The sequence below is a fragment of the Pseudopipra pipra genome, chromosome 11 (assembly GCF_036250125.1).
Source record: "Pseudopipra pipra isolate bDixPip1 chromosome 11, bDixPip1.hap1, whole genome shotgun sequence".
Taxonomy (NCBI): Eukaryota; Metazoa; Chordata; class Aves; order Passeriformes; family Pipridae; genus Pseudopipra; species Pseudopipra pipra.
This window is the reverse complement of record NC_087559.1, coordinates 5,266,294-5,279,225: the sequence shown is the minus strand read 5'-3', so window position 1 is coordinate 5,279,225 and position 12,932 is coordinate 5,266,294. Positions and strand designations below refer to the sequence as shown.

Genomic DNA, 12,932 nt, shown 5'->3' with positions numbered 1-12,932 from the left:
CCTCACAACCAAAAATTCCTTCCTAATATCTAGCCTGAATTTCCCCTGTTTCAATTTGTACCCATTACTCCTTGTCCCATTACTACTAAGCTGGAAAGCTGACCCACAGTTCATATTTTAACAGATGTAAAATTTAAACACTGTTAACACATAAAACCAGAATTCAGACTGAGGTACCCCGAGCTGCTCAGAGAGATGTCTCTGACCAAAGCAGCCAAGTGATGCCCTAGAATTTTTAACTGAGGCTATAAACACTCTTGAATGTCCACAGATTAGTCACAAACTCAGGTGTCTTTATGATTTTTATTAATAAATACCTTAACAGCACCAATGATATTTGAACATAATCTTGCAATGCTGTGCATGGGGCTGCCTGGGGACAGTGAGGAGACTATTTTCATGTACAGCTGATCATTTTGTCCTTTTGTGTTTTCTTGTAAACAAAGTCATCTCTCCCATACTTAAAACCTTTCATAAAATTGATCAAATCAATATCTAATAAGAGGAAAATGCTCATTTTAATTTACTGCCTCTTCTGGTTTAAGGTGACTCAGCAAGTCCAAAGGAGTGCTACAACTAAAAACCAGATCACTTTGGTTCCTTTTAAAAGGTCCTTTCTTTGCATATACATCTGCAGATGTGTTAAAAATGAGACTTTTAGCCACCTTAAGTTCCATGTGTCTGAAAGTATATTAACATGAACATTTTGACCAAAAAAAAACCGGGAAAAAATGTATTTCTATACATCAGAGATCTGTACATGAATAAGCATTTATACAAATATAATCCACCAAATATTGGCTTCTACGTACAATTCTGAAATATGGTGATTTGTTTGGATTTCCTAACCTTCAACCATGCTAGCACTTACAGGAACATTTCAGGCTGCTTTAACACCCACAGAGTATATTTGTTTTACAAGGTGGGCACAGATTTCTCTTGCTGTATTTGCACTTTACTTATGAATAAATTAAGTGGTAAAGTGAAGCTTGAACAACATAGTCTGTGGTGTTGTAACGTCAGCAACTGCAAGTTCTTGGCCATCCACAAGCCCCAGTTCTGAAACAGAAAGAAAAGTTGAATTAATTTAACTAAACCCATGAGGTTTGCTGCTTTTTTGTTAATTTTAAAAACCCAAAAAAGTTATGAATGCTATTTCCACGTACCATAAATATGATGAAATAAAGCTGCAAACAGCTCACTGGCTAAATAAATATTAATCTAATTTAATCAGGAAACTAAGAAACCTTGTCAAGAAATATATATAAAACTCTACTGAAGTATGTTTAATTTACAGCACTTATCTGCTTGCTTCATTGCAATCTGCTCTGCACCTGCCTGCACTTCACCTTTAAACAATTCATATACCTGAGAAAGGTGTGTTGCATGTAAAAGGACAATGAACCACATTTTACTGCACAGTGCAAAATAAAACTAAACATCCATACAGAGGGATGGAACTGACTTTCTGTAACCTGAAAATCTACATGTGACAACTCCATGATACCTTTTAGTGTCTTGGAAAGATTTGGCCTTGTTCGTTCTTCAATTGAAGCTACTGTCTGCAAATTAAAAACAAAAAAAAGCCAAAGATTTCCTTTCAAGTTCTGAAAAATAACTTTAAATACATTAAGATTATTAAAGATAATTATTTATGTTCAGATTACCTGTAAATAAAGTGTTTTATTTCCCCCAAACATAGTTGCTGTGATTGCAGGAGATTTCATTTGCCTATACATAAAACATTTTAAAAAAAAAGAACAAAACAGACAATAAGGTAAAAATACATTTACAAATTATCTTTTTGAAACACTAAACTACCAAAAAAGTTGTCATAGTTGTACACTTACAATGAAGCATTATTTGTCAAGTAATCCAAGACCTCCTGCAATTTAGCTGATGGGGAAATCTCTATCTTTTGGGGAAGCTGGCTGCAGGCTGGACAGTTCTCCTATAACAAAGAATACACGTTATGATAGATACCATTTTAGAAATGCTGCCAATAAGGTCTCAAAAGTGTTTGTGTTGTGGGTTTTTTTAAAGTTTTAGCTCTAGAAATATTAATACTGTTGCAAATACTAATGACAAAACCCAATTCCTCATGAAGTTTGTCACTGTTTGACTGACTCCCAACAGCAGCCAAGTATTTATGAATGACAAATTTCAACTGACAAAAAATCTGACAAACCTTGAAATCAATTGTTGTCAGAACCTCTTTTTGAGAAGATTTGCCTATGAGTCATCTTAAATTTTAAATATTATTATTCAGTGCTAGGGGCCAAGAGATTCGATATTGGAGTTCAGAAATACACACAAACTGCATAAATAAAAATCATGGAAACAACCCTTCAAGCCTTTAATGGCACTAACCTTCCTTTCAGCTTCAAAGGTGTATGTATATAATCCATCCACATCATTAAACACCAAGTAGTTGTTAAGAGGAACGTATGCACTGCAATGGCAAACAGGCTAGTGTTGATACATGGCATTATGCTGGAAATCACCTGTGTTATTAATAAGAAATTAAATACCTTGTGGCTATTTTGAAAACTTCAGTGGCGCAAACAGCTGAAATGAGAAAAAACAAATCAATGTCTTCACTTTCTAGCTCTATCAGACATTAGTGCACGCAGCTGTACCGAAGAAGTGACAAAAAAACCCAACTTCAACAATATGCAACAAGAAAAAGAAGTATCTGAAGGCAGCTGGTAGTTCTATGCATTAGATTTGGCACTAATCTGACACTATGTTGAGACTATGTACTGTGTTTCCTCATTTTTTTTCCCAGTCTCAAATGCTTTGCTCACTCCCACAGTCAAACACGAGCTTAATGTTTATACAGTCACATCCAGTTTCTCAATGGAAAAAAGAAATGAGACTGTAAGAATAAATCAGACCATTTAAAAATTACTATTATCCTTACCAAGTTCTCAATTACAAATTTGTGTTCTACAAAACTCTCAAGTCAGTCAAGCAGAAGTGAAATGAGCTCTTCCACCATACCTGCAATTACTGCATTTGTAGAAGCTACTGCTGGAATAATTCGTTTAACCACCCCTGTAAAAACAAAACATACAGCTCTGTTATTATTAAATGACTGTCAGCATTCTGCACTTGCCTGTGAACAGAGGCATGGACAGCAGTGAGGAACAGATGCCAGTCTTAACCAGCCTAAACTGGCATAAATGTTGCCATTGCTAAAATCACATTCTTTTCTTGCTACTCTTTGACCCAGCAAAAGTGGTCATAGTGTAATGTAAACTGTGGAGCTGCTCCAGGTTAAAAATAAAATGGCAAAAAGAATGTTCAGTTTTGTCCCAGATAAGTTCCCCTGATTTATCATAAATGCCTCAACATCTGATTCATCATAAAAATATTTGTGCTGGCACAGGAAATGAGCTGCTTATTTCTGTTTTAAGGCAGAAAAGAACTATTTCTTTCTCAGCAGAGCTGCCAGCTTAGTCGTAACAAATACAAAGAATGCCAATCCAGCCTAAGTGCAAATGTCACAAACCTGGTGAAATGCCATCCCCTTACCTTGGGTGAGTCTGTAGGTAACACCTTTAATATTAAATTGTGATGCTCTTTCTAAAGACTTCTGGTAAATCCACTGTATATGTTCAGGGTCATCTCCATCCAATGCAACACCTTCTACAGTAAAGTTAAGAATTTACAGGTAAGTTGCAATTACAAAAGTTCTTCAGAAATACAGCATTCTTATAGTCTAAAAAGAGTCCCTTTGTTTTCACTGGAGTTAAAACAAATACTCCATGAAGCTTTTAAAACTTGACACTTTAAATAACCAAAGTACATTTCTACAAACATCTTTGGTTTTAACACATCCTATACACAAACTATCTTAACTGTACAGATTTATAGAGCTGTTACAGGTTACATTTTAAGTCAGGTAAGAAATTGTGCAGTGTGAGAAACACATGAGCAAATATGGAACTGGACAGCAAGTTCAAGGAGTGAAAATCCATCTCCAGCTCAGAGGAGGCTTAGATTCAATATGACAATGAGTCACATGAGGTTGAGAGGTAGGATTGTTTTATTAGAAGTAGCTGTATATTCCCAAATCAAGTTAGTTAAAAGGAGAAATGGCAATTTAGCACCAGTGTAATACACTAATTACCTCCAAAAGGTTGCTCCTTTGGCCACTGTAATATCCTGACATACTCAATACAATGCTCTGGCAATCTGGGCATGGATGCAATAGTGCACATGGGAAAATTGACCTGGTTGGGCAGGGGAAGAAAACCATAAGAAACCAGGTAATACACTATATATAGTATTAGGAAAAGAAACCAGCAAATCAGAAGAATATATAAAAAATGGAAATATCACTGGTTGAATTACCTGTGGGGGATAAAGCTCAAGTGTGCACTCAACACATGCTGTCATACCAGGAATGATCACACGAGCGTTTCCTTTGAAACCTTCCGTCCCTCCATCTATTAAAGGTATGATGGAACTTTGATCCAGTGCCTTATCTTCATAATTTAAAAAGGACATCTAATGAATAAAGGTAGGGGGGGTGTTGGTTTTTGTTTGGTTGGATTTTTTAAACAAGTTGCAGGAAGAAAACATATTCTAAAAATTTTATTCTTAAGGCTACACCGTAAGATTGAAGGCCTAACACACAGTTTATTTTAAGGGTGCACAGTATATAAAACACTACTTATTTGTCAGTGCATAAGACTTTCATCTACCACCTTCACCCTCCATCTCCTCCCCTGATAAATGCTGTTATTTCCTTACAGCATATCAGAACAAATGGTTGGTTGGTTTGAAGGATTTGGGGTTTTGATGCTTGGTTTGCTGTTTTGGTTTTATTAAATACAGGTACATACTCCAGATCCTTGTTTTGTAAACAAATTCACAATGATAAAACTACCTAGTTTGATGACCAGCTTTCTGGTCACTGAACTCTGTAACATTGCAGCTCCAAAAGATGGCATTTACAAAAAGCACTGTTTGGGTAATGAAGACAAAGTTCACAAAGGGAGCATCCAGAGAAGAACTCTCCTTCATATGACTTTCAAAAGCTGGCTGCACAAGGCCACAAACAATGCAATCTAACTCTGAAATTACCCCTGTAGGGCACTGCACAAATGTTGGCTAACACTCCTCAAGAAAAGGGCAGGTAAGAGAGTATGCATTTCACCCTGTTCACAGAAAGAAAACAGAAATAGATACAGAAAGCTGTGAGCGTCAACAGCCCTCATTCATTTTAATGACATGTTCTACATCAACATGTTTAATTTTAGTTATCTATACCCAAGCAATAATCAGGCCTTAAAAAGATTGAAGAGTTTACCAGCATGCCATTTATCCATCTTCTTGCAATTATAGAGTCCAGCCCACAAACAATAATATGGAACTCTAGAGGGAAAAAAACATTTAAATCTATACTAATGCACATTTCTGAAAACAAGCAAATATTCTGTCCATAACAGTCCACAGACAGTGACTGTGGTTTAACTGTCTCCCCAAGATTACCTGTATCACAGATGTATTTAAATTTATTTGCTACTTTTATTTCCAGTATATTGTAGAAGACTAAAATAATTAGCAATCTAACTCCCAGGAAAAGCAGTGAGCAGCAACAACTGCAAGGTTCCCCTAAAGCACTGGTGGGTGTTTGGCAGGCACACAAATTCCACTTACGTCGATAGAAGCTTTCATCCATGTCCTGGATCTTTTTAAAATACCTGAATGTAAGCCCAGTAAAGGAATATATTTATAGTTAAGTTTACTGTTTCCTATTTGCTAACCTAAGGCCAAAATATTATCTGATTTATTGCTATAGTTTTATACAAGACTTTTAAAAAAAAAACTATGGGATTTGAGATTCAAAATTCCCACAGCTGCAGCTGTAATATCTGACAAAACAAGTAAGAGACACAATCTAATAGTCACAAACAGGAGAAAGTTCAGTAGGCAAAATATTTAGGAAGCTCAAAACATGGGCTCTCACAAAGTCCCCTATCAGCAAGTGCTGCTCTAAGTTTATAAACTAATGTCTCCTACCAGTTAGTACTCAAAACACTCTGGTGAAAAAACCTGTAATTCCAGTATCTCAGTGAAAATTACAATATTGCATTTGAATAAAAACACTCAGTGGAAAAATACAAAGCAGTTTCTTAAAGCTGAGCCTTTCCCATGCATATTCCCTGGATGCTAATGTCGCTGAGAAAGAATTCTCAATCACCAGCTGAATGAATCCGTTCTCTATTGTACGAAAAAGAGAGGATGGCAGCAAAATACTTTAGATACTCTTACCACCTACAGAGTTTTCTAGGATTTTGAAGCCTTCAGGGCCACTACTTCTCTACAAAAGGATACGGTACAACGGCACAGTTGGGAATGCGGCTGTTCAGGAATTCTGCTGCAACTTCAGCTTTTGGTCGCCCCACATCCTTCGGTCTGGGAAAACCCAAGCAATTCCAAATGCATTATTTTAGCAGATTCAATCTCTCCAGCCTCTATGCATTGCAATACCAAATTAAGTGACTAACTGTTACTTTAGGACAATTTACTGACGTGATAATATTAAAGCATCCAACCCAAAGCATTCTGTGATCCCTGTAAAGCATCAGATACGAGATATTCAGAGTTACCTGAATATGTGCATGTAACTACAGTTTTCAGCACCAAGAAAAAATCCAACAATTTTTCATTGTGCTTAGAAGAAAATGGCATAAGAAAATCTGAGATTTCAGTCTGTGTACATTATTTTTTAGTGTGACTTTTTCCATTAGCTCTACTGCAATGGCAAGGAACAAGAATTTTCTTCACACTCAAACTATGACACCCACAGATCCCCAAAGAAGTTTAGCAACATTTAATGTATTCTGAGTACTACTGTGATATGAAGGTTCAGCAATCTTTAACAACATCTTGTCCAACCAAAATAATGATCACAGTCACGTGTTTTGTTTAGGTACATTTAAAAATCCAGAAGCTGAACTGTGAAAACACCACTTACCGAAACAGAAACTGCCGGTTAAGGTTAGAGACATCTATAGTATCCATGTCAATAACATGGATCTGTCTGAAGCCAGACAGTGCCTGTGAAAAGAGAAGAGGAAATAAAAAGCTTACAGAGCCCCGGATTTCATTCCACGTGCCAAAAAAAACAAGTTTTAGAGGAACAAAGGTATTTGCTCCTCATTCCGTGTGCAGACAGGTACCTGGTCATCTTTGTTGGGCTGTTAGTGCTGGTACTTACAGATGGAATTACTAACACTTCAACAGTCAAAGACAATGTTCTGCTGAAGGCAGTATTGCTTTATCCTACCTAATCCTAACAGAGGGAAGCCAAGAAAACTACAGAACACCTCCTGGTATTCTGTACAGCAGGGAAATCCTGTGTTAAGGTTGTGGTTGGACTCAGTGATCTTTTCCAACCTAAACGATTCTATGAGCCTGTGATTTTCACCACTGTATTCCAAACAGTCCTTTCTTGTACCATTATGAGCATGATTTGTTCTTAGTTCACTTTGTTTACGTGGATCAGGTAATTATGGAGAATCACCAACATCAGACTCTCTCTAAGGCTGCACATGAACTTTTGGCTACACTCCATAAACAGCAGCATCTTGTCCCTTAGGACAAACTTTGAGAATAAATAACAGCTGAATAAATAACATGCAACATATTAGACTACCACCTTTCAAGCTTATTAACAACATTCTTCAAGTTTATTGTCTGTATCATCATCTATTTTACACACAATTAGAACTTGGAAATCTAGTAGCTATACATAATAAAATATTATATAAATTCTCTAGTTAAAAAGAGAAGATTCTAAAAAGCAAAAGGTGAAAGCTGTGTAATTACCAGATTTTTCAGGAGTTCACATCCTAATCCTCCTGCTCCAATGACTAGTACTTTACATGTGCTTAGCAAAAAATCAAGGGCCTGCAGAAAACATAAAACAAAAAATTAATACAATTTGTCCTTTGTTTCATAACCCTTATAAACATGTCACCATAAATTTTCAGTGACTAGTGAGTTACAGATAAAGCAACTTTGTGTTTCCAGGACTTTAATCAGCAGTTCCTATATCCCAATTCAGAGTAAAGCAAGACCTTTATTGGTATCAGTATTATCTTTATATTAATTTTGACCATGAAAAAAACCAAGCTCCACTTTTATTATTATTTGGCTTAAGGAGGTAATGTTTTCCTCCTTCAAATATTTCACTGATATACATATATATACACATTACTAAATAAATCTAAACAGACAGGTAACATTGCTGGCCAAAAAGAACTGAAATCTTTAACTATATAACTGCTTTCTGTGAACTGTTCCACTACACCCCAGCCTCCAACTAGTAAATAATGGAACAGTACATTAAAAAGATAATAGTAAAATACTTTCAACTGCAAGCTCTAAAACAAAATGTACAAAAAAGAAAAAGCAGAAGAAATAATTAAGACAGCCTAAATTTTGCTTTTGCTTACTAAACATCTTTCTCAGTTCTCCAAGTACCCATATTAACAGTAATTTCTTCAAGTACAATGAATTTCTCACTGTATCAAATTATTTAAAAATGGAAGATAAATGCTGCTATTTTTCATGTAAAACTCAAAGACAGAGCATAATTCATATGTTGTTATATATTTATATATGACAACAGCAAGCTTAAAAAAAAGAGCACAGTATGTTCTTCTGGGACCACAATGTTCAATTGATTAAAATACAAGTTCTTCATGCAGTTTTAGTACTCACACATTGCTGGTGGGTCAATTAACGAACCTGTTTACATTACTTTGCAACACACACTATAGATTTTTTTATTGAAAGTAAGTGTTTCTCACTTGAGTGCCTGGCTCGAAATCGGGATGTCTGAATGGTCCAGATCGCTCGAGGAACTTCTTTACATGGTTCCAGCGACCTCCCCAGTCTCCAGTGTCCCCACACCCACCATCAACAGCCATTCTGCACAGAACACAGTAAATTCAGCTGCAAAATCATAAGGAAAAAGCCACACCTCCAACTCTTCTATATTAAAAAACACCTGAATTATTGACCACTCATACAAATGCATCTGCATGTTCTGCATGTGCATGTGAGCATTTGCATGAGTGGGTTTTATTTGTGCAACTAGAAAGCAACAATATAAATACGCATAGAGGGGGGAAAAACCTCAAGCATTTCAATAAACCCATTGATTTAACTGCTACTAGTAAAAGTTGACCTGAAGTGAAAAAGGGGTCTAGTCTAATTCCTTTTATTTCCCTCATATTTAAAGAAGACATAGAAAAAGAGCTTGTCCCTTTAGATTTTGAGGGTGTTTTTTTCATCTGTAAAGTCTTGTATCCTTTTTTTGACTGATTTTTTAAGTTCATAAATTTAGAACTACCAGTATGTAACACCAATTGTGAGGCACTGAATAAATAACAGTAACGTGCCCCAACATTGTCCTCTGAATCTTCAGAGTAGTTAATTTGAACAAGTGTTAAAAAAGACATAAATCTTGAATGCTCTTCACCCTCAGATGGTACTATGTAATTTAGAACACGCCCATTTTTCTGTCATCCCTGAGCCTGTCAGCAGTAACAGTCTCACTTGCAAAAAGGAAAGTTTCCTTTGAATTTTCAAGGCAGATTTTTACACAAATTACCCCAGTACCCTTTTTCTGCTTTTGCAGGTCACTTTTAGTAGTACATGAGTATAAATTTAAACTGCAGAGACTTATTGGAATAGTTTAAAATCAGCTCTCAAGTAATTTTCTAGTGCAAGACCATCAGCTACTCCCCTTTTTAAACAGAAGCTCCACTCAATACATATGATTGTGTTCTACACTGATACAAAACTAAACTTCTTATAGAAGAGCTTTCTCAATCCTGAGTATAAAAGGTTGTGCCACCATTGATAAGGAGTGTTATTTGCTTCCTTCTGTGAAGCCCTGTGAAAAGCACTTGGCTAACAACTGTTGGGTAACATTTAGAATTTATTACAACTTCCTGGTGACTCGAAAATGTAGTGAAAACATCTAGAGTGAACTCCTTTATCTTCACAGCATTCAGAACATGGACAACACAGCATGTCCACAGTAACTTCAAGTTACAGACAACTGATTTTACAACAGATTTTCAGTAACAGGGAAAAAGTCTAAACTGCAGGAATAAATAAATCATAATTCACCTGTTTTGGGCAGCTGTCCCTGGCCAAGGGCTGGAATGAGATGATCTTTAAGGTCCCTTCCAACCCAAACTATTCTAGGATTCTATGATATTTTGACTGCAGACTGAACTCCTTCCTGATTAACTGTCGAGATAAGTTAGTTCCTCTATGAGCAGTTAAATAAAAGCTATAAAAATTATTTGAATTCATAAGGGGATTTTGACCTGTTCTGCACTTTTGTACCTTCTCCAGTTTTCACAATAATGTGAAAATACACATATTACACACAATGGGAAATGGTGTAAATAAACACAACACTCCCCCTACAGAACCCCTCACCTGTTGTACACCAGGTTTCAGGACATGCACTAAGCACTGACTTAAGCAAATAAAATAGGTCAGTAGACATCACAAAAACTGCTTCTGTGGATATTATAATTTTTAGCTTTTCTGTAAATGAGTGTAGAAGCTGTGTTTGGTGGCACTGAGAACAACTTTTTCTCATCCTTTTATATAGCCCCTATAAACAGCCATTAAGCAGCACCATTCCTTGTGTGTTTAAACATCTATATCCCTTTATAAGTAAGGCAAAATAGTAAGATCTAGTTTCACTTTTGCAATTGTACTACAGTTTGGTTTTTGCAGGGTTGGACATTGTGGAGATCTGAAAAACATCAGTAATTCAACCTGAGATTTTATATTTCAGAGACTTTTTTAAAAGTGTTTATTTTCTGTGCTGTTACAGCATTACCAAGTATCACAAGAGTTTAACAAAATTCTTAATTATTTCACCGAGTTGCTTTCATTTTAAATTTCGTTTAAGATCTCAGAGCACCACAGTCCTTATATTGCTTTAAGCTCAGACTTTTCCCTGCCACTTTCGCATCTCCGAAGCTCCATGCTTTTGAGGGACTTGGCATGCAACCCTCCCATCCAACATGCCCAGGGATTTTCGTGACCCTCATCCCGACACACACATGCACTGCCTGCGAGCCCGGTGCTCGGGCAGGCCGGCTTTGTGATCCCTGGGAAGAGGGGCACAGGCAGATGGAAGGGAGCAGCTAAGGGACGGAAGCAGATGATGCTGAAGATTTCCCAGCATTAGTTTTTAAGGCAGGTGCCTTAGAGCTTTTAACAAGTAGAGGCCAACTGTTCCGCGGCCTGAATTTTTTTAAATTTTTCAGCCAAAAAATTTAGCCACCTGCTTCTAGCCTGGAGGCCCTCCCCGCTCCCTGGCCGGCAAGGCAGCTCCCCCCGTGTCGTCCCCAAGCTCCTGAGCACACCATGCCAAGCTGCGAGCCCGCAACTCCCGGGCGAGCCCCTCGGCCAGGCTCCTCGCCCTCAGCCCCTGCCGTCCGAGCCCTGCCCCGCCTCTGACATCCTTCCTGGGGCTCCCTCCTCCCTGCCCGCGCCTCCCCCGTCCCTCATCCCCCGCGGGGCTGCGGCTCTCCCTGCCTTGCCCTGCCCTGCCCTGCCCCGCCAAGCGCTGCCCCTGCCCCCGCTGGCCCGCAGCCCCGCACTAACCCATCCGCCAGCAGCTCCTCTAGCCTCCTTCTTTTCTTCTCCCTAAAAGAGAGAGAATAAAAGAAGGGTCAGTATCGCGCTACAGAGACCGGGGAGGAGGGAGGGGGTTCCCCGGGCGCGGGGCGGGGGCGGCCGAGCACACACATACAGGGCACTTACGATTCCTCACGATCCGCCATAGCTCCCTCTGCTTCCCACAGTGCCCCGCGCGGGGCGGGGCCGGGCCCGAGGGTTGTTTCCCGCGCGGGGGGGGGGGCGATAATCGCGATAATCGCCCTGGTGAGAGGGCCGGGGAGCCTTGCGGAACCCCTGATGCATGAGGCAGAGGCTCTCGCCTTCCCTGGCCGGACCCCGGCAGCTGAGGGGTCTCCCTGGGCCCACCTCCCTGATGATCACAGAGCCATGGAATGGTTCGGGTTGGAAGGGACCTCAGAGATCATCCTGTTCCAACCTGCCATGGGCAGGGACACCTTCCACTAGACCAGGTTGCTCCAAGCCCTGTCCAACCTGGCCTTGAACGCTTCCCGGGATGGGGCAGCCGCAGCTTCTGTGGGCAATCTGTGCCAGGGCCTCACCACTCTCACAATAAAGAGTTTTTTCCTAATATCTAATCTAAACCTGCCGTCTCTCAGTTTGAAGCCAATCCATCTTATTCTGTCACTCCATGCTCTTGTAAAAAGTCCCTTTTCTGTAGGTTCCCATCAGGTACTGGAAGGCAGCAACTGGGTCGCCCGTAAGCATTCTCTTTTCCAGGCTCAACAGTCCCAGTTCTCTCAGCCTTTCCTCACAGCAGAGATGCTCCATCCCTCTGCTCATCTTGGTGGCCTCCTCTGAACTCAGAGTTACCCAGGAGGGCATTCTCAGGGCACGTTAGAGCCTACAGGATGACTAGGGACCAGATGTGGGTGTGGGAGCAGCCTGGGGCTGGTCACTGCCCACCACAATGGCTTTTGCCTTGTCAGCACCCCCTGGACAGAGGCTGGACAGGCTGTGCCCATGGCTCTCCTGGGATCGAATACAAACCAGAACTAAGGAACGGCATCTGAGCACAGGAAGCAGATGAGCAGGACTCACGAGGGTTGCTCTCAAGCCTTGGACTCCCAAACTTTAGAAGCAGCTGCCAGCCTCCTGGCTTACCAGTCTGCATTTTGAGAAGGACTTTGATGCCTGCAGCAAACCCGGTGTGTTGTGTGGTACACACATGGTGGGTGAAGTGTGAAAGCCTGAAACCACAAGTGCTCCAACACGGACTGCTGGGATTGAACCAC

At 39.6% G+C, this 12,932-nt stretch overlaps 1 protein-coding gene across 3 annotated transcripts; it reads right to left on the bottom strand.

Moving 5' to 3' along the window:
• Positions 1 to 289: 289 nt before the first annotated feature.
• UBA3 (ubiquitin like modifier activating enzyme 3) lies at positions 290 to 12,117 on the bottom strand. Of its 3 annotated transcripts, none has more exons than XM_064667216.1 (18): positions 11,824 to 12,117; positions 11,665 to 11,706; positions 8,832 to 8,952; positions 7,846 to 7,926; positions 6,992 to 7,074; positions 6,349 to 6,429; positions 5,671 to 5,714; positions 5,321 to 5,385; positions 4,360 to 4,515; positions 4,136 to 4,238; positions 3,538 to 3,651; positions 3,004 to 3,057; positions 2,532 to 2,568; positions 2,371 to 2,452; positions 1,851 to 1,951; positions 1,668 to 1,731; positions 1,508 to 1,562; positions 290 to 1,059 (listed from the first exon to the last, which is right to left on the bottom strand). In XM_064667216.1, exons 1-18 carry the CDS (start codon positions 11,841 to 11,843, stop codon positions 971 to 973), a joined length of 1,392 nt encoding a protein of 463 aa, XP_064523286.1. In that variant the 5' UTR covers positions 11,844 to 12,117; the 3' UTR covers positions 290 to 970. The 3 variants fall into 3 exon arrangements, with proteins under 3 accessions (XP_064523286.1, XP_064523288.1, XP_064523287.1); XM_064667218.1 differs by having other exon boundaries at positions 11,813 to 11,882; XM_064667217.1 differs by lacking the exon at positions 11,665 to 11,706 and having other exon boundaries at positions 11,824 to 11,896.
• Positions 12,118 to 12,932: the final 815 nt, after the last annotated feature.

Coding starts and splice junctions, on each gene's coding strand:
- UBA3 (XM_064667216.1), bottom strand. CDS start 11,843: ATGGCGGATCGTGAGGAATC. Junction 2,569..3,003: donor TACAAATGCAGTAATTGCAG/GTATGGTGGAAG, acceptor TTCTCATTTCAG/CTGTTTGCGCCACTGAAGTT. Junction 2,453..2,531: donor GTTTTCAAAATAGCCACAAG/GTATTTAATTTC, acceptor TTGCCATTGCAG/TGCATACGTTCCTCTTAACA.